Source organism: Apiospora aurea (assembly GCF_038362705.1).
Source record: "Apiospora aurea strain CBS 24483 chromosome Unknown utg000005l_segment0_segment0, whole genome shotgun sequence".
NCBI lineage: Eukaryota > Fungi > Ascomycota > Sordariomycetes > Amphisphaeriales > Apiosporaceae > Apiospora > Apiospora aurea.
The window spans coordinates 5,980,448-6,000,517 of record NW_027117392.1 but is presented as its reverse complement, the minus strand read 5'-3'; the positions used below and the strand labels follow the sequence as shown (position 1 = coordinate 6,000,517).

The following is a 20,070-nucleotide window of genomic DNA, read 5'->3' as shown; positions in this document are numbered from 1 at the left end:
CTGCCCAATGCCACTCCGTGCCCTACCCGCATGTAAGTGAGTGGGTTCGAGATGGATGGCTGCGCTCAATCAACTCTTTACCCTGGACCAGGAGAGAATCGTGAGGAACCCAACACAACGACATAGCCAATGCAGTCTGGCCTGGTCTGGTCGGTCCTACGGAGAGGGGAACGAAGAAGAAGCGCGTTTGCCTACAACAGACTATCAAGAAATGAATGCACCAAAGTAGAGAAGTAGCATTTGAGACTTGCAATGGCAATCTTATTCAAGACCCTGCAGATTGCCCATCGGGAAGACTAGGATTCGGATTCAGGTGTCAATCAGCTTCGAGAAGAAGTCGCTAACCTGGACCTGCCATTTGTAATCTAATCGATATCGATATCGAGTGATGCATGCTCATACCTAGTGAATGCACCCATCCCCTCGCGCCGAACGGGTAAAGGGGTTGCATTTGCGCATGTGTATTGTCATATGAAATCAGGGCGAAGTGTACATGAACACGTCAGGTTATTGGAACTGAGGTTTGTGCACTCCCCTGTGCTGAAATGACCTCACGGGCGGGCGAGTATGTATGTACGGTATGGATCATTGTGTGTGCGGGCATTCAATTACGCCCCTACGTGGTGTATTCACTAGGAGGTTGGAGGCCAATAAAAAAGCCAGGCTCCAATCAACCAGCTGCTACTGCTGCTACCTCACCTGGGTAGCACCTACAGTAGCAGACCTAGCAGACCTAGCAAGCAGACCAACAGACCAACCGACCTAGCCAAAATCCAGCCCGGCACGGTTTATGTACAGCACCCATTGAGCACCTACCACCAGTGGCCTGGCCGGCCCACTGCGCAAAGACATTGATCAATCAAGATCCATCAGCCGGAACGCACACGCTCATTTTTAAGTACTGGAGAAACCTGAAAGTACCACCAAAAGTGGCCCGCCTAGGAAAAACGAAACAGAGCGGGAGCGCAGCAACCAGCACCAGCACCAGGCAGCGAGACGAGCGAGGGAGAAAAAGGCCTGCCAAGCACCCAGCAACAGCCAAAAGTTAGCAAGGTTAGTGCGTGCACACCCAAGTAACGGACACACCCACCCACCACCCACTAGGTACCAGGCAGACTGAGTGCCCAGCTTGCCAGGTCCCCCTCCCACCAGAACCTCCCACCATTGATACGACCGCACACCAGAAAACACAAGCACCACCAACCACACACACACACACACCCACCCACCCCGTCGGCCGGTCTCTTCCTGGTCGCTCGCTCTCTCCTCTGCTATCTCCGCTCACACTGGTTGCAGCCCTTGCGCGCAGAAACGAAAAATTTGAGACTGGAAAAAAAAAGTCGCCCTTCCTCTTTTTTCCTTCTCCTCCACCATTAACGATTCACCCATCATAGGTAATCGACCTCAGGAAGACATACTGCAGGTCTCTTTTCCCCATTTCCTTTTCCCTCTTTTGTAATTCTTTTTACATATCGAGGAAGGAAGAAATAATCCTGTCTGTTTTCGGTTTCTACTCATCAGAGCCGATAAGACAACAAGTTCCGCCATCTCCACTCCTCCCAGGTTTCTGAAAGTGCTCTCATTCTTTGAGACAGCCGCCAGAAACAAGAGGCCAACCCAACTCCGACGACCATTTGTCACGACATCCGCGCGTGTCCGGTTCACCATCTCCAGCTCACCCTCTCGCCACCTCGAGATCTTCTTTGCAACTCCACCTTGCAGAAAAGAGTCCCTCCCGAAAATCGAGTCGGTTCGATCCATCTCGTCGCCTAATTTCTCCCAACGACAACCTACTTCTTCTTGCGCGCTGTCTCTAGGTCTGCTGCGACACTCCTTTTTCCCACTCTTTTCGGTTGATACCCAGTTTTTCGCCATCACGTTCTTTTTCTTCCCGCGTCCAGTTCATATCGGAAAAGGGAAAAAAATTCAAAGAGGACGAGTTTGTTCGCATACTTTCGCAGAATAAGCTTATTTCTCTTCGGCCTGGTGTCAGCACTGAACCGTGGAAAGAGACGAGTCAAACCCACGAGAACCTGTCTCCGATTCCCAAGCGAGACTTGACCTTCGTTGTCTAATTATCCACGGTCTTCTTTCGACTCGGATTTGATATTCGACTTCAGAGACCATATCCTTCGTTGATATTCTTCTCTAATTCATTCTTTCGAGCCCACGCCGCAAAGAACGAATCCAGAGAATTATTTTCAACTCCCAAACGGAACCGTCAAAACTCTCGCACACAAACAAGTCACATCACGAACGCACTCCTCGCGATCCGTCACATATGACTTCCACCGGGAACCAACAAGCTCCCGTCCCAGCGCCGACCACCGCCACAACGTCAGCTCCGTCATACGCTTCGGCTGCCGGCGCAGCGAAGAAGACGCCGCTGGTTGCGCAGGGTTCAGCACAGCAGCAACCCGTTGTTGCTGGAGGATCTGCTCCGCCACAACATGCTAAGTCTAACTCGGTTTCGCCAGTGAACGGTCGACCCAACTCGACAATCATGCCCGCAGTTCCTAAAGTCACAGGTCCTGCAGTTGCGCACGGTAGCCTCAACGGAGAGAGCCATAGCCGCAAGCCTTCTGTTACCATGACCGCCCCCAACGGTCCTAGCAACCCTAATGGGAAAAACATGCCACAATTCGGTTTCCCTGCCTCGCCAGCTGTTCAACATACAGCACCCCAAGCAGGAGCTTCCGCACCTATTCCTATCCCTGGCCGCGATCCCCGGGTCACCTCGCCTCAACACTCGCCATCGCCCATCCCGCAGCCTTCAGCGAGCGGTGGCCGTCCTCCCGCCAACGCCCAGCAGGGCAGCACCGTCAACTTCGGTAGCTTCGATGGTAGAGGTGAGACCCATGGGCGCCGCCAATCTGCCTCCCACAACGCAGCTGGTCCCAATGCCCATGCGAGAAACGAGTCGTCCCAGTCGATGGTGAGCGACCCTAGCAACCAGGGAGGTCCTCCCGGACGTGGTGGCTTCCAACAAGGAGGCCGTGGGCGAGGTGGCTATAACGGCAACTTCAACCCCAACCAGCAACCGCAAATGGGATACCCCCTAACAACCAACATTACCGCGGTCAGCCGCCCCATGGCCGAGGAGGCATGAACCCCAATTTCCAAGGCCGCCCGGCCTCTTTCGCCGGCACCCCTCCTCAGACTCACGCCAGCCCGAGTCTTCGACACTCGACTCCTAACCCAGGCATGCCGCCCAACATGCCCCCCTTACGGCTACTACGGCCCGCCTGTCATGGCACCTGGCATGCAACAAGTACAGCCCCCCTCTCACTCTTTGTTCGATCATACTTCATTCAAGCCTGGAAAGCAGCGCAAGCAACAGCATGGTGGCCGTGATGGCGAGAAGTACTCACAGACGACCACCCAACAACGCCACCGCTCAGGCTCGGTTCACGACAACATGTCGCAGGAGCGAAATGGGAAGTCCAAACGCGGGAAAAACAAGCGTGTGGATAACCGATTTGCGCCAAACGATATGATGTGGGACCGTAGCCGTGGACAGTTCCCAACTGAGCGTGGAGAGCGCATTGATATGCAGCCGCCCTTCCCCCCTGAACAGCCCCCAATGATCCCCCTGCCAATGCCTGCTTCCCAATACTCGCACAGACTGGACCGAGGCAAAAAGATTGACTTGTCGCCAGAGAGCGGAAATTTTGAACACCTGCTGACAGAATGTAACAAACAACAGTACCCTCCTTATCCTCCTGCCTTCGACCCGATGAGGTCCGGCAACATGCCCCCTGCTGGGTATAACATGTACAACCCCATGATGCATGGTCAACCCCATTCCCCCGCCCCTAACTATCAAGCCCCCTATGGTGCCCCAGGTCAGTATAATCAAGGTGCCGCGCCCATGACACGCAGCTCTTCACAGGTATCTGAGCACCGGCCAGCCTCTAGCACCGGCCAGCCTCAAATGCAGGGCACACCTCAACCCATTCCAGCACAGGCCAAGCAGCCTGCTGTTGTATCCTCGCCGCAGTTTGCTAGACCTCCCAAGAAGAGTGCTGCTATCGTCATCAAGAACGCAAACGGTGAGGCCGTGGATCTTTCCACATTCAAGGCGCCTGCCTCGCCTGCTCCTAGCATTCAGCAGTCAAAGACACCGCCTGTTGTGGCATCTACCCCCACCCCCCCTCCTAAGTCTGTAACTCCTGCACACACCCGCTCAGACAGCGCGACCGCAACCAAGACGAGCGCCGAGGTGCAGAATGAGTTCAAGGAGAAGATTGCCAGACAAATGGCAAAGGATCAAAGCGACGCTGCTAAGGCCACCGAAGATGCCAAGGCTGCTGAAGAAGCTAAGGCCGCCGAAGAGAAGGCAAAGCAAGAGGAGCAGGCCAAAGCAGAGCAGAAGGCCCAAGAAGAAGCCAAGGCCAAGGAGGAGGCCGAAGCTAAGGCCAAATCTGATGCTGAGGCTGCCGAAGCTGCCAAGGCCAAGGAGGCCGAGAAGAAGGAAGAGGCACCTGCGGCCGAAACTGAAGAGGAAGAAATGGAGCGCATGATCCGTGAAATGGAGGAGGAGGACGCCAGGCGTGAGGCTGCCAGTGCGGAATACGAGAAGAAGAAGGCGGCTGAGCGTGAGGCCAAGAAGATCGCCGACGCTGCCAACAAGAAGGCCATTGACGCTGAGAACGATCGCAAGATGAAGGAGGCTGAGGCCGAAGCTGAGCGCCTTGAGGAAGAAAAGGAGCGCAAGCGCAAGGAGGCCGAAAGCTCTGGCAAAACCATTTCCATGGCCGACGCTTTGGCTGGCAAGATGCAAGATCTGTCTGTCGCCGACAAGTCCGAGTCCACTGGCAAGCCTAGCCACCTCAACATCAACGACAAGCCGACCGCTGTTGCTGGCGGCAAGCCTAGCCCTGGTGAGCGCAAGGGCACCAAGCCTCCTCCTTTGAACCTCAACACCAAGGCTGGCGTTGAGCCGCCGCAGCCAAGTGCTGCTCTGCAGTCTTTGAAGACCGCCAAGCTGCTCAACCCTGCCCAGCTCATGGCCTTGTCATACCCTGCCGGCATCAATGGGCTGAACTCCCCCAACCCAGCTTTGAACTCAGCTGTATCAAAGAAGGGCACCAACTTCAAGTATGACCCGAACTTCTTGCTGCAGTTCAAGACTGTCTTCACCGAGACACCATCTCTGGAGTTCCACCAGCAGGTGAAGACCCTGATTGGTGATAACGACGGACGATCAGGCTCCGGAAGTGCGCGAACTCCCGCGGCTGGCCGACAGAACTCTAGGAACAGTAGCGGCTTCCCTGGGATGGGCAACTTCGCCAGTGCCTCAGGACCCCGAACTCTCCCTCCTGGCACTACCTCTGAGGACCGCATGCGCATGTCGGCTGGCCAGATGGCACGACCCAGCATGGGCGGTGCCGCCATCCCTTCCATGGGTGGCTTTGGCCGACCTGGTGGTTTCCCTGGTAGCAGCTCCATGTCTCGTACTCCCTCGAGCTCCAACATGGCTGGCCCCAACTCTCCCAGAACTGGTAGCCGTTCTACCCGCAATGCTAGCAAGCGTGATCCTTACCAAGCCAAGAACGAGTCGCAGGCTGCTAAGACCATGCCTCTCACTGCTGGCATGAAGCTTGAACCCATTCAGGTCACTCAAAACGGCTGGAAGCCAACCAGCATTGGCGCGAAGCAAGCTGCAGCACCGACGAACGGACCCATGGATCCTGCCATGGTCCAGCGTAAGGTTAAGGCTGCCCTCAACAAGATGACACCAGAGAACTTCGACAGGGTCTCGGCATCTATCCTAGAAATCGCTGCCCAATCGAAGGACGAGTCTGACGGTCGTACCCTTCGCCAAGTTATTCAGCTCACTTTCGAGAAGGCTACTGATGAAGCTCACTGGGCTTCCATGTACGCCAAGTTCTGCAAGCGCATGCTCGAGAGCATGAGCCCCGAAATCCGGGACGAGAATATTATGGACAAGAACGGCCAAGTCGTCAGCGGCGGTGCTCTGTTCCGCAAGTACCTGCTCAACCGTTGTCAAGAGGAGTTCGAGCGCGGCTGGAAGACACAGCTGCCCGAGGCCGAAAAGGGTGCCGACAAGAAGGCACAGGAAGCTGTCATGCTTTCCGACGAATACTATATTGCCGCTGCTGCCAAGCGTCGTGGTCTTGGTTTGGTTCAGTTCATTGGTGAGCTGTACAAGCTCACTATGTTGACCGAGCGTATTATGCACGAATGTGTGCGCAAGCTGGTGGACTACAGCGGCGTGCCCGACGAGGCCGAAGTGGAATCGCTATCCAAGCTGCTCCGAACCATTGGTGGCAACCTAGACGCTTCTGAGAAGGGCCGACTGATGATGGATGCTTACTTCCAGCGCATCCAATCTATGGCGGACATGCCTGAGCTGAACAGCCGTCTTAAGTTCATGCTCATGGACGTCATCGACCTGAGAAGGTTAGGCTGGCAATCCAAGGAGGCCAACAAGGGCCCCAAGACCTTGGACGAAGTGCGAGCTGAAGCCGAGGCTGCCCAAGCTCAAAAGGCAGCCGAGGCCGCCCGAACTTCTCACCGTGGAGGCACCGGCCCCCGCGCGCAAATGGGACGCGGCGATGCCCGCCAATTCTCGGGCGGCTACCCGCAACAGAACCAGAACACCGTTGGTATGGACGACCTGCGCCGTCTCAAGGGTGCTGCTGGCCGCACTGCCAGTGGCAATGTCACACTGGGCCCCACCTCGATGTTCTCCTCTAGAAGCAACAGCGGCAGACGCATGCCTGGTAGCGCCCTCAGCCGCGGCAACGAAGATTCCGCCGCTTCTTCAAGGACCGGCACCCCTCCCACGAGAGAGTCGACAAGTAACAACACATACAGGTAATTACCTACTCCCCTCCCTCCCATCGAACATGGGCCGGGAACGACATCATATGCTAATGCCCTCACAGTCTCCTAGCCAACATGGGGGAAGACCACCCTGCCTCTCCACCATCCACAGCTGCCTCGCCTGCCCTTGCCAAGGCGACACCTGATACAGGAGCAACTGCGAAGGAGTGATGATAGGTCGTTTTCTTTCCACTTAGAGCACGTCATGCATTTTGCGGTTGCAGCATATCTCTGCATAGACTTGGGGACTGTTGCATTTACGGGCTTCTCAAAAAGTGTCGCCAAAAGTTACAGGGTGCTTTTCACACTTCATGATACCTCACATCTTCTGATAGAGTTACACTCCCCTGATCAGTGTCTTAAGAAAAGACATGAATTTCTCCCAAACATTCTTCGCTTCACCAAACTGTGTTTTCATATCTTTTTTTCTCTTGACTCCTCCATGACGTCGGTCATCAAAGGGCAACATACACACGCACACGCTTCCTACCACCAAGATGTATTGTTCCGCTACTAGATGATCGTTGCTCACAGCTCCACTCCATTTGCATCCTACTACTGGCTGGACCTATTTTGGTGCTTCCCACAAGGTAATGAAAAGAGTGGCAACATGGAGGCCGAGTGTTTGGGAAGAGGGAGAGGATTTCAGGGGGGGATAACGAAGATGGGAACAATTCACGAACGGATCCAGGGCGGGCAAAAGGTGGTCCAGTGCAGACCGGAACGGCTTTGTATTTTTTTCTGATCGCATTGGGACACAGGCGTTCGTTCTTTTCCGATCCTGGCTTTGCTTGCTTTCTTTCCTTTTTCCCTCTTCCCAGTTTCTGCTTTTTTCTCTCATGAGACTGGCTGGCTGGCAGGTCGGGGGACATGCCCAGAATGACGATGGCATGTGATACCACAGCCGTACATGAGCTCACGCGATTGATTCATTGAATCGCCATCATGAAGTTATTTGTCACTTGCCCAGAATGAGAAAAAGAAGGGACGATGGAACAGGACAAATGGGACAGACAGGCATATGTGTTCCTTACTTGGCGAGTCGAGGGGTCGGAGAGACGGAGAGAAAGAACGGCGCGAAGAGAGACGTCGAGATATTGAGCCTGTCTCTTGAGAGCTGAAAGGGGGTTGTCGAAGGAAGGGACAATGAATGGATGAGTGAGTGGATGTGCTGAGAGGAACCGGGGTGCTTCTCAGTTCGTTCGTTCGTTCCTGTACATCATACACAACACCAGAACCGAAACAACAAGCTTAATTACTAGAAGAACAAAAGGCGCCCTGCTCTACTTTGCTTTGGCTTTGCCTTACGGAAAAGTAAAGTTGAAGTTGCGGGGGGTCCATGTGGACAGAAACAGGACAGCAGTGGATATTCATATAATGATTGAAACCTACGATGATGGTCTTTCTTTGCTTCAGTGATTCGTGATTGTGATTGTGCTACTACTTACTGCATGACGTCTGTACAGAGCATTGGTGTAATAACTGACAACATTTTACCCCCTGAATGGTTTGCTGTCCCTCCTTCATGCCTCTCGCCATCCTCCGCTGGGAGCCAAGGAGACTCATGTTCAGTCTTCACTCCTATTGCACCCCATGTTAGGTGACTATCACCATTTCCAGGGAGTAAGGGGGTATGGATAGATCGCACCATTCACGGAAAACATATACTGAACCATAGTAATCTACGTCTGTGGCATATATCACTAGAAGTTAGGCACTGCTCATCAGAAGCTTCATTTCCACGGCCAGTAGCTCGCCCCATACTATAATGACAACAAGAGCAAAGAAGGGAGAACCGAAGGGTTCATTCAGTAAACAAGACAGACAGCAATGTCACTAATAAGGGGACATGATCTCAACAATGTAAAGTATCCCAGTAATATTTCTAACACTCATTGCAACGTGATGTATAATATCCTCCTAAGGGATGATCAATCAATCAACCAATCAAGAAAACCGCCAACTCCTTGAAACACCAGACGACCAATTATGTTGGCAGGAGATAGGCATACACAAGCGTATCCAGCCAGGAGTAACAAGAAAACCCAATACGCCTCTCATCTTCTCGAACCGGTCAATATCCATCTTTCTCTGCTGTAGACCACCAACTCCTATCCTAGCCCGTGTCGTCGTAGTCGCCTCTCATAATCAAGACCCATGTCATATCGAAAACATCAAAACCATCATTGCCATGTACACACGTGCTCAAGCAGCAACGAATCCTAACTTGCTAAACAGGGTATCCATCGCCACCCAGCGACGTCCACACTTGTCCAGGTACTTCTCCACAACACCCTTGACGGTATCGAAGCGTGTGCGGTTGTGCTTCGCGAGGGCAAGGACCCAGTCGCGCTCCTCGGGCGACAACTTCTGATCGTCCCCTGTCTCCTCGGCCTTGGCCTTGGCCCGGTCGGCGTCCCACAGGGATGCGAAGTAGACGAGCTGATTGTAGATGTCGCGCTCGCCGACCTCGTAGCGCATGCGGCCGAGGCAGCCCGACGCGAGGCCCTTGGGCCCCAGGCAGCGCGTGCCGTAGACGCTCATCTGGCGGGTACGGAGGCCGCAAGACGCATCATCACACACGAGCCAGCCCTCGTAGTAGCGGCTCGTCTGGGCGCGCACCGCGGCCTCAACCTGTGCCACAATGCTCAGGTTGGGAATGGTCTCTGAGCAAGACGGGCAGGCGACGCCCCGGGGCGTGATGTGTTCGTTATGCTTGTTTTCGGCGGTGATGAGGCCCTCGAACGGAGAGGAGACGCGGCACTTGCGGCAGCGCAGCGAGAGGCGGGCGCAGTCGCGGAAGCGGACCTCGTCGGGGATCTGCGACTCGAGCGGGTGGATCTCAAGGTCGTTGCTGCCGCCGGTCTGGTTGGACGACGAGTTGTTGGCATACCGCCGCACGTCGAGTCCGAGCTGCTCCGCGAGTTGCGACGTGGACGTGCCGACAATGTTGGCGCAAAGACGCTCGACAGGAGGGAAGATCTGCTTGCCGATGTACCACTCCACATCTATCTGCAGGCCCGAGTCCGCCTTCATCACGTCTTGCGGCGTGTAGGCGCGCTTCGCGGCAGGCTCCGAGGTTGTCTTGCTATCGCCCGTGATGACGTATGAGATAACATCACCCTTGCGGACGTTCTTGCCCCGTCCAATCTCACGGAGGGCGACTTGGACTTGAGGCATAGAGTCGGCATTGGGATACTCTTTGGGCCCCTTTCCGAGCTGGGTGAAGATGATGTACTTCTGCACGGGGATGGTGTGCTCGCGCATCTTGGCGGCGATCTCGCGAAGATACTCGTGAATGCGCTGAACCGAGACTTCGGTGTCGTCACCGCTCAGGATGTCGTTCAGAAGGCGCGACGAGATCTCCTTGGAGAGACCACAGTACTCTCGGCGCTTCATGTCCAGACCCTTGACCTCCATCTTCTCTTCCCACTTGCCGCCCGGTACTTCGACCAGGTTGACGGCGGCGTACTTCTTCTTGGCTTGCAACAGGATGCGGCGGAAGATGTTGTCGATATCAATCTCTAGCAGCCGGTAGCGCTCGTTGACAGCCTGCTTGAACTCTTGGCCAACCTTGAGAGCGTCGGCTACAGAGTTGACATTGGCGTTGATCATGACCGAATCTGTGTCACCGTAAATAACTTGCAGGGACTTGGACTCGGCGAGATCTTTGGTACTGCGCAGAATCTCACGGCCCTTGTAGGTTGTGAGAACAGCAAGCGGACGTGCATAGAAACGCGACTTCGTGTAACCCAAACAACCGTACATGGAGTTGGCAGTAAGCTTCAGGGCAAGCTGCTTGATTTCGTAAGTAGCGAGCTGTTCTGGCGTCGCGTTCTTGTCCTTCATTAGAGACTTGACCTGTTTACGGCGGCCGACAAGCGTGGCAATAAGCTTGGGAAAAATGCCTTGGTCCTGCTCCTGGGGAACTTCAGGAACGGCCTCATCATCCTCTGACTAAGATGTGTGTTAGCCTTATCAAGTGATAAATGGGAGTATAGTGTATCTTACCAATGCTGTGCGATCTACTGTAGTAAAGCAAATGTTGAACTCTTGGATGATGGACGGGTAAAGGGAGTTGAAGTCCATGACAAGAACGAACTTGTCGTAGAGACCCTTCTCTGGTTCGAAAACCAAACCTCCCTTGTACTTATCCTTCTTCTTGCTGTCCCCAGCCGCCTCCTCTTCGTTCTCCTCCTCGGCCTTCGCCCTGCCCCTGAACTGTGGCTTATCGGGGCAGATGTACTTCTTGCGGTGGAACTCGTGCAGAAGAATGTACTCGTTGCGCTCAGCTCGAGTACCTGTCAGAGTTCGAGCCCACGAGTTACCAGCCAAGTTTGTAAGAACCTTGGTCAGAGGTAGGATCTGGGTTCGCAGAGCGAGTGCCGCGATGAAGTGGGTATCGGCTTCCATGTGGGTGATGTAGTCCATGAGCCCATTCCTCTCGGCGGCCCAGGTCTTGAGGGCAGCGTCGTTGTCGACGTCTCTGCGCTTCTCGCCACCAAGATAGAGACTAACCATCTCGGTCAAGCTCCACGACTGACACTTGTACATGACGGACTTTCCGGCGTCGTTGGCAAGATCACACAAGAGACGTCCGGCCATAACTTGACGCTCAGCGAATACATTGCCACCAACCTTGGCGATCGACGATGGCCACCCCGACCTTCGGAGACGTCCAAGGCGGGACCACTGAGGAGTCTTCTTCTCTTGCAGTCGGTTCAAGAGGATACTGTAATCGACACCCTCGAACTGGTGGCCCATAATGACATCGGGATCAACGACATCAACCTGTGCCAGGAAGAAAGACAGAATCTCCGACTCTTGCTTCATAAGCTTGATGAGCCCCTTCTTCCTCTCCTTGGCCAACTTCTCGAAGCCAATGGGGAACGCTGCGCCGTTCGGACGGATCAAGGTGAACGTCCGGCAGGGAAGCTTCTCTGCTGGCGTAGTGTCGGCCAGAGATATACTCTCATAAATTCGTGCACTGATAGCAAAAATCTCCTGTTTGTTGGCCTTAGGGTTGAACGTAGTCCGCATTGACACGCTCATGATGGTCAGGGGAGGCGCATCCAAGTTGTCAGACTCGGAATCGCACGAGACCATGTTAGGGTGCTCCACGAGAACCTCGAGCTTAGAGTGGGAAGCATTCTTCAAGCTGCCAAAGTCGGCGTCCTTAATCTTGAGCCAGCAGGGGCCCTTGATACGCTTCCACAGAACGAATTGCTCGAACAAGGCAGTGTTGGTGCCGAAGACGTGCGAGAAGGTCTCGCCAGTCGCCTCCTGAGGCAGTTGAGGCTTGTTATAGGGGTAAAGGAGCTTGAGGTATTGTGCCTCCTTAGGGATCCCGGGAAGCTCAAAGGCATACTTCCTGGTGCAAGCCTTGATCTTGTGCATTCCCACGTTCATCTTCGTCATGATCTCATCCACTTCAGAGTAAACATCCATCATCTCGACCTCATCGGCGGTCTCCTCACCACCTCGTTTACGGTGCTGCCGAGGCAAGAAGTAAAGCTTCCTCAGGATGTTGTCCACCTTGACGAAGCAGCTGACATACGACTTGGTCCTCTTGTTGAGAACCTTGCCGAAAAGGCAGAGGCTGCCATTGACTTCTGTGTAGTCAGTCCAGAAGAAGTTGAGACTGCCATCCTCCTCAATTGCGTCCTTGTAATCGATCTTGCCGATGCTCTTTTGTTCCGACTGTGGGCTGCTCACAACGTTGAGTTGACTGGTCAGTTTATTCCACGACGAGGAGTCGACAGTCGCATCTGCGGGCTTTGTAGGTGAAGAGCTGGCCGGAGTCGGGTACGGGTCCGGCTTGATAAGCTTCTTGATGGGCCTTGACGAGGACAAGTTGACGCTGGCGGTGGTAATGGTGCCAGCGTGGGCCACTTCCATCATGTCCACATCATCCTCGTCATCTGCAGGCTCGGTCTTAAACGGAGCTTTGCGTTCGACTACTTTTGTGGTGGGAGAGGATGGGGCGGGATCCATGTCGCTCATTGCAATCTCTCTAGTGGGAGGGGGAAGGTCGACGTCCACGGGGTCACTGAAGACAGCAGCATCGTCGAAGCCGGGACTTGAGTGTCGCTCAGGGGTGACTCTTGCCTTTTTGGTCAGAGGTTGCCTCGTTTCCGGAGCTGGAGACAATACGCGAGCCCTTCTACGTTCGGGGGATCGGTTCCGTTTGGGAATTCGTGTTACGGGAGCTGGAATATTGGTATCGACCTCGCCTAAGAGGTCGGCCAAGAATTTGTCGTCGGCTTCTGTCTTGACAACCTGATTGGCGTGTTAGTTTTGAGCTGTGGGTATGAGGAAAAAGACTCGGTTGAATCGTACTTTGGGTTTCGGTTGAGGGGCAGTGCGGCCCTTCATGAAGTACTCGCTGATATCCTTGTCGTTGGCGTCTCGCTTGGCCTGTTCTTCATCGCGTTTCCGCTTGTCTGGAGCCAGAGTGAGAAGGGTTGTCGTCAAGTCCAACAAGAGCACTCGGGCATACCTGATTTGCTGGGACGGCCTCCTCGCATCACCCTCTCGTCTTCGCTCTCTGAGTCGTGTTGCTGGACGCGGTCCCACTCCTCGCGTCCATCGTCGGCATATCCTTCGCCATTGTCGTCGACCACGAAGTCGTCCTGGTTGAGACGCTCGCGGACGATCTTCTTGTACTGGTTCTCGTCGACCTCGTCGTAGAGATCGGCGGTGTCTTCGATTTCGTAGGAGTCGATGGCCTTCTTGCCCGAGGCTCGCAGAGCTCGCAGCTCGGCGAACTTGTTGCGCTTGTTGCCGGCCCGGGACATGGTGAAGAAAAGGGATGGGTTGGAGATGTATTACAAGAAGTTACAAGTCATGACCCAGTCTGGTCAGGAAGCGGCAATGATAAAAAAAAAGACCCCAGAACAAGTGCAATTGGCATGCAATGATGGTATGGGTTTTCAGTGTTTTGGGGTTCTATTTGCCGTACCGCCGTCGGGGAGACACGATGTATCTATTAATTAAGTGGGAGAAGCGCGTGTCTAAAGTGGCCCACTTACAGCGCAAGTTCGCGTCGCGGGCCACGCGCGTACCCCTGTCGCTTCCACAGAAGGCACCCGGACTTTAAGTGGTGGCAGGTACGTACCCCTCGAGGGCGTGGCTGAAAAAGAGAACGAAGGGCACACAAGTATCGTATCTGGGGATCATTCTGTCCCCCCGCAAACCAGCTTGGTCGAATTTGAAGTAGAGAGGTTTACGAGATTCCTCGATTCGAAGGCCTATCCTCAAGTCTTTTTACTTACCTGTAATCTCAGAAATTTCCATACATGGAGGGAGTGAAGCCACTGGCGCAATGCTTTGGACGTGCTAAGCTGGGCGTGAAGATTTATCGACGTCACCTTTGATAGGCCGTAGCTTCAGGTAGCCCCAGTAAAATTTTGGTTTGTCGCAAACTCTGGAAATGCATGCATTCGTCCCTTACAGCCAATTCTCGGAGAGTATATAAGGCGATCCTGTTTCTTATGCATTGCTCGCTGTCGCATACCGCCATTGCTCGATATTTGCCATGTTTACTTGTCGGGCCTGTACGAGGCGGCTCTTGACCGCCGTCGTCGACCATGCATTGGCCGCAGAACCGACTTCCAATGCGCTGCAGCGATCTATAATATCTACTACCTCTACTCAGCAGCAAACCCGCAGCTTCGCAGCCGCCACCACGGCGGTGGAACCCACGAAGCAGCAGGATGGCGAAGAAGAAGATAAACCGGTTATGAGCAAGAAGGATACCAAGGCGCTGGAATGGAGCGTCAACAAGCAGCTCGAATACCTCTCGGACCCGTTCCACATCGCCAACCAGGTCCGGGCCATCCTGGACAAGAACCGCTTCGAGGAGGCCAAGCTGATGGTGCTCAAGGCGAGCAAGGGGAAGAACATTGCCGTCAGCTGGAACCACCTCATCGACTACGAGATGCGCCGCCAGAAGCTGCACTCGGGCATCAAGCTCTTCAACGAGATGAAGAAGCGGGCGCAGATGCCCACGGCCCAGACGTACACCATCATCTTCCGAGGATGCGCCCTGTCCGACCACAAGAAGCTGGCGGTGGCCGAGGCGGTCAAGCTCTACAACAACATGCTGAAGAGCGACCGGATCAAGCCCAATACCCAGCATTACAACTCCCTGCTTCAGGTCTGCGCCCGGGCCGGCGACATCGACACCATGTTCACCATAGTGCAGTCTTCCAACGATGGGGTCAGGGCCCCCGACGCTTTCACATACACCACCATCCTGAACGCTCTCCGTGCCAAGCTCGAGGTTGGGCCGCGCAAACCACCACAGCAACGTCAGAAGGACAGTGCGGCTGGTTCATCGGAGAAGGAGCGGGAGCTGTCGAAGGCTACGAGTCAAACCATTCAGCGAGCCAAGGCCATCTGGGAGGAGGTCATAGCCAAATGGCGATCTGCCAGTCTCGTAATCGACGAGCAGCTCGTCTGCGCTATGGCGAGGATTCTGCTACTGGGCTCGTCGGCCGACAACAAAGCGGTCCTGGAACTGATCGAGCAAACGATGGGGATACCCAGAGACGAGGAAGCCCTGACCAAGATGGTCCGAGAAGCTCACCTTGCCCCTCCGGAAGTCGACGTCCTCCAGAGACCATCCAACAGGATGGCCTTGCAGCAAAGAAGACCCGCCGCCGGCAGTCACGCCGCCAAACCTGGCGTGCCCACCAGCGCGAAGCCCGGCAACAACACCCTCTCCGCCGTGCTCGCCGCGCTACAGCAGACCACCAAGACCTCCCTGGTGCCGCGCTACTGGGACGTCTTCGTCCGGCGCTTCGGCGTCAGCCCCGACGCCAACAACTGGCACCAGCTCCTGCGCTCCCTGCGCTCCGGCCACAACAGCAGCAAGATGGCCGAGTACCTCTGGATCATGCCCCGGGCCTTCATGACGGCGCCCACCTTCCGCATCGCCATGAACGCCTGCCTGCGCGACAACCTGAACCAGCACGCCTTCCACAACGGCTCCCAGGTCTTCGAGGTCATGATCACCTCGCTCCGCGCCCCCGACGCCCACGTCATGCGCATCTACCTGCAGCTCGCCCACGCCGTCAAGCGGCCCTTCGAGGACATGGCCAAGAAGGACCCCGCGGCCGCCAAGCTCGCCTTCGGCAAACAGCTCGTGACGGCGCTCGAGAACCTCTGGGAGCCCTACAAGATGGCGACCAAGCAGTTTGCCTTTGGCGGCCTGACTCCGCGCACCCCTCCACAATCTCCACCTCTGGCCCCCCCTCGCGCCGCCGCCGCCGCCGCTGCCGCCGCCTTCGCCGATCCTGCCAGCACCAGCAGCAGCGTCCCCGCGGTCGTGACGACGAAGAGCGACATCGGGCGCGAGATGTGGAAGCTCCACGCCACGGCCCGGGGCGAGATCGCCGCCCTAGCCCGCAAGATGATCGCGGCGTGCGACCGGCTCATCTTCGGCGACCTCGCGACGGCCGACACCATCGCCAAGCTCAAGCCGCGCCGCAACCAGATCAACGCGTTCGTGGTCAAGTACTTTGAGGACCGCGAGAAGTACGAGCCGGCCTGGAGCTTCAAGCGGATGCAGGAGGAGAAGAAGAAGGAGGAGATGGAGGATGAGGACGAGGACGATCACGAGTTCTTGGAGGGCACGCCGAGGAGGCCGCAGCAGGAGGTGGATCCGTGGGCGAGGATGTCGAGGGTTGTTCATGTAAAATAATCAATCTTTCATGTGCACTATCTATCACGAATCTCTACGATGACTTACGTGCTGATGGGGAAAGGGGCTTGAGTATGGTAGGGAGACGGCTAACTAACTCCTTGGTGTAGTTTTTGTTGTATATACTACTGTGTCCGAACAGGAAGGCAGAGGAAGGGAGTTTCATAGAAGCGCAGCTGACAAAATAACCTCACTCAACCATATCCTCGTCGCCTTTTTTACCTCTCGTCTCATGTTCTACATGCCATACTTACCACTTCTGCAGACATCAAATACATTGAAAACTGCACGACATGGCATATCGCGATATTCGTCGTCGCTGAACGGCGCGCCTCACTTCCCACTTACCATACTTATCTTAGGTAAGTCTAGTAAGCGGTACATACACACACCGCGCCCACCGCCAATGGCCCCCATCGCTACAACACGAAAACCACCCCTTTCACCGAGCCCAATTCCGGCCGGTGTATCGGCTCCCCGGCCCGCCCGGCCCCGCGTATCTCCTTCTTGCCTGCTTTGTGTACCTACATATATGCTGTGCAATGTGTGACACAAATCGGAAGGATCAGCCCGATGGTGGTGGACGGGTAGCCGTGTCATCTTTTGTCCGACACGAGCGCTCACTTTTTCTTTTCGCGCGGAAAGGGGACCTGACGGGCTATGGGCTATATGGCTACCTATATATATATATATATACCTCAAGGTATATACGTGCGCGCGTATGCGGGTGTAAGAGTGGGAGTTAGGTGGGGGAACGAATGTGTGTGGGAGGACGGGTGTCCCTATTTATATCTTTCCTATTCATTCCCGTCGCGGGAAAATGGGGGGGGTATTGTATCTTTCAACTGTCAATTAAGGGGCAAGTGAGTTAGACCTCGGCGGCAGGCAAAGGGGAGGAAGGAAGGGCGGGGGAGGCCATGTGGTTGTCATGAACATCACCCAAGCGCTGCAAAACATCCACCCTGTGTGTATGAATGAGCCGTCGCAGCAACCCAACTGGTCTCGAATACATAGCGCGAAGTCAAGATGTATACTTCATAACACAAACCTATACACTCCCCCTTTCTCTACGGCATGTGTCCATGAACCAACCCTGCCCAGCCCTGCGACTCATCCATATCATCCATTCACCTTATCTACATGTAAGTACTTCCCTAGCACCGCCGGCAGATTCGATGCCCTCCGCCCCCCTATTTTGAGTTCACCCTCCCCCCAAGCCACGACCCCCGGAAAGCCCAACTCAAACCCCAGCAAACCCGCTCACTACCCTCTCGCTCTGCCAATGGGTTTATCAATCGCAAAAGCACATACCTCCCTTGACCGGGCTGGTGTAGCCTAGCGGTTAGTATCATTATTTCCTTATACTTAAAGGCAAGGGGGTTCGATTCCCTCTGCGGTCACTGTTTTTTTTTTCTTTTCTTCTTTCTTCTCTTCGTTGCCTCGGTTTCCCCGACTCTTTTGTGGCGCCTCTCCACAGAACGTATGACAAGATTCGAGCACCCAAATCCATCTATTTTCTTCTATTTCAATTTAATATTGGAATATTCGCCACTGAGTTTTTGGTCTCATATAGTTGGAGCGCATTGAAAGAGAAAGAACCCGGCACGGCCGTCCTGCGTAGGGGCACAGCATCATCAACTTCCGGCTTATTGAGTAATTACAAATACTACATCTACCAGCCGTCAGTCAGCATCGGAAGCAAGAAAGTTGACGACACCTGTGCTTCCTAGGTAACGGTAATCATGCACTACTCCTCATATTTCCACGTTTCTCCTATTGGCAAAATGAAGGTACCTACCTACGTATGCAAGTACAAGTCGTATAGGTCTGTCCGTGAACAAGGGGAACAGGTTCGGATTCCCGGATGCTCAACATGCTGACTGGCATTTGAGTTCCTCGATGCCGATGAGCAGGAAGCAATCTGGGCATCATCCTGATATGACTTGCCCGAGGTCCGTTTGTGCTTCCGCATCCGGCCTACACCGGCTGCCCCTGTCCCTGGAGTCGGGAATCAACCCATCTTCCCCGGAAACGCCAATGTTCTTTCCTGGTAAAAGTAAATACAAATGCCAAAAGTAACCAACAAGTAGTTCAAGTCACTATCCCATGTGGGCAGGATGTGCCTCGGAAGGGGAGAGTTTCATTGCGCAGTCGTCATCCTTCGCCCCAGCCACCATCGTGTACGCTTCTCGGTATCTTACCAAGTATATGCAGCCTGGTTGAGAAGCATTGCCGAATATAGCCAAAGACGTCGTCGTTGTCACCGTGTCATTCCAAACCAACCCCCACTGCGGCGGCTTATATGCAGAAAGCCATGCAGCCCGGCTACGGATTACTATCCCAAAGCGATCTCATCAGCAGCGCCATCGGTAAAACTTGTCAAAGAGTCTGCATCGTCGTCTCTCGCCAGTTTAAAATGAACATTCTACAAAGGAGCAGAGATTTTCAATGCAGTGGTAGTAGTCAGGATCAAACACAGAATGTACAAAAAGGGTGTAAGAGTAAGTAGTCGCAATGCAGATTACCATGCATAGAGGTGGGCAGACGCTAAAATCATCTGACAGAAAAATCATGGGATATTGGATGCAATGCGGCGGCCATGAGAATCACTTGCCCAGCATAGGGGAAGGCATCCGGAACACTGTAGTGCATATAGGTTACCTGCGTTTGGAGAGGATGTACATACATGTAAGCAGAGCCGGACCGCTCGCTGCCTGCATCTGGTCCAAATGTGGGTTGATGCATGCTTTTGCTTGAAGCAAGTATCGACATTTCCGTTTAAATCTTTCAGCTGCGACATTGCCAAAGAGGCTACAAATATTGTGTATCTTCCTCTTTCTTTGGATCGCCCAAGCAGCCAGAATATATGTACATATATATGTATGTATGTAGAAACGAATGTGGCTTCCGGTCAGCATCTTATGCGCGCTTGATAGAGCGAAAACGAAGAAAAAAATACATGTAGGCACCTTGGCAACACATCAAGAGTTAGACGCTCAACGAGGCGATGGTTGAGTTCATATCAACCGTCTGCGAGGCTGAAACGGCAGGACAAAGAATGATCTAAGAACCTCATTTGGACGTGTTTCGGCTTCGGCGGCTGAAATAATCTTAATCTGGCACAATGCGCAGCAAGCAGGTAAGCGAACCGAGTTGGGCATGGCCGTGTTCGAATATAGATGATCTGATAGGAGTAATACTGCGTTCCCCCGCCGGGTTCCCTTTGTATAACTTAGGACCAGGTAGCCGGAACTGGGATCGGCTAACCAGTCCCCCCTGCCCCATTGCTACCGGAAGCCAGAACCGTATAGGTGAGGGTGGTGAGCATGGGAAAGTGTTATCCGCAGCGTAGCAGTGTCGGTATTGTGTTAGTAGATATCAGCAGCGTCGGAACCTGTGAGATTGTCAGCTAACGTTGCAGCATCCCACCCTCCCCCTTTCGACGCCCCCTGGCCTGTGCTTGCTGCAGAGAGCCGCCGCCGTTGCTACTGAGGAACGGGCATCATACATGG

At 54.3% G+C, this 20,070-nt stretch overlaps 3 protein-coding genes across 3 annotated transcripts; 2 read left to right on the top strand and 1 right to left on the bottom strand.

Moving 5' to 3' along the window:
* Window positions 1-2,281: 2,281 nt before the first annotated feature.
* PG986_008358 (eukaryotic translation initiation factor subunit eIF-4F) lies at window positions 2,282-7,023 on the top strand (the record flags this gene model as incomplete). Its single annotated transcript, XM_066844580.1, has 3 exons — window positions 2,282-3,079; window positions 3,125-6,843; window positions 6,915-7,023. The coding sequence occupies 3 exons, from the start codon at window positions 2,282-2,284 to the stop codon at window positions 7,021-7,023; spliced, it is 4,626 nt and encodes a 1,541-aa protein (XP_066700692.1).
* A 2,034-nt stretch (window positions 7,024-9,057) lies between these two features.
* Window positions 9,058-13,649, bottom strand: PG986_008357 (DNA polymerase alpha catalytic subunit; the record flags this gene model as incomplete). Its single annotated transcript, XM_066844579.1, has 4 exons — window positions 9,058-10,809; window positions 10,864-13,131; window positions 13,192-13,295; window positions 13,352-13,649. The coding sequence occupies 4 exons, from the start codon at window positions 13,647-13,649 to the stop codon at window positions 9,058-9,060; spliced, it is 4,422 nt and encodes a 1,473-aa protein (XP_066700691.1).
* Window positions 13,650-14,389: 740 nt separating this feature from the next.
* PG986_008356 (pentatricopeptide repeat protein) lies at window positions 14,390-16,558 on the top strand (the record flags this gene model as incomplete). Its single annotated transcript, XM_066844578.1, has 1 exon — window positions 14,390-16,558. The coding sequence occupies one exon, from the start codon at window positions 14,390-14,392 to the stop codon at window positions 16,556-16,558; it is 2,169 nt and encodes a 722-aa protein (XP_066700690.1).
* Window positions 16,559-20,070: the final 3,512 nt, after the last annotated feature.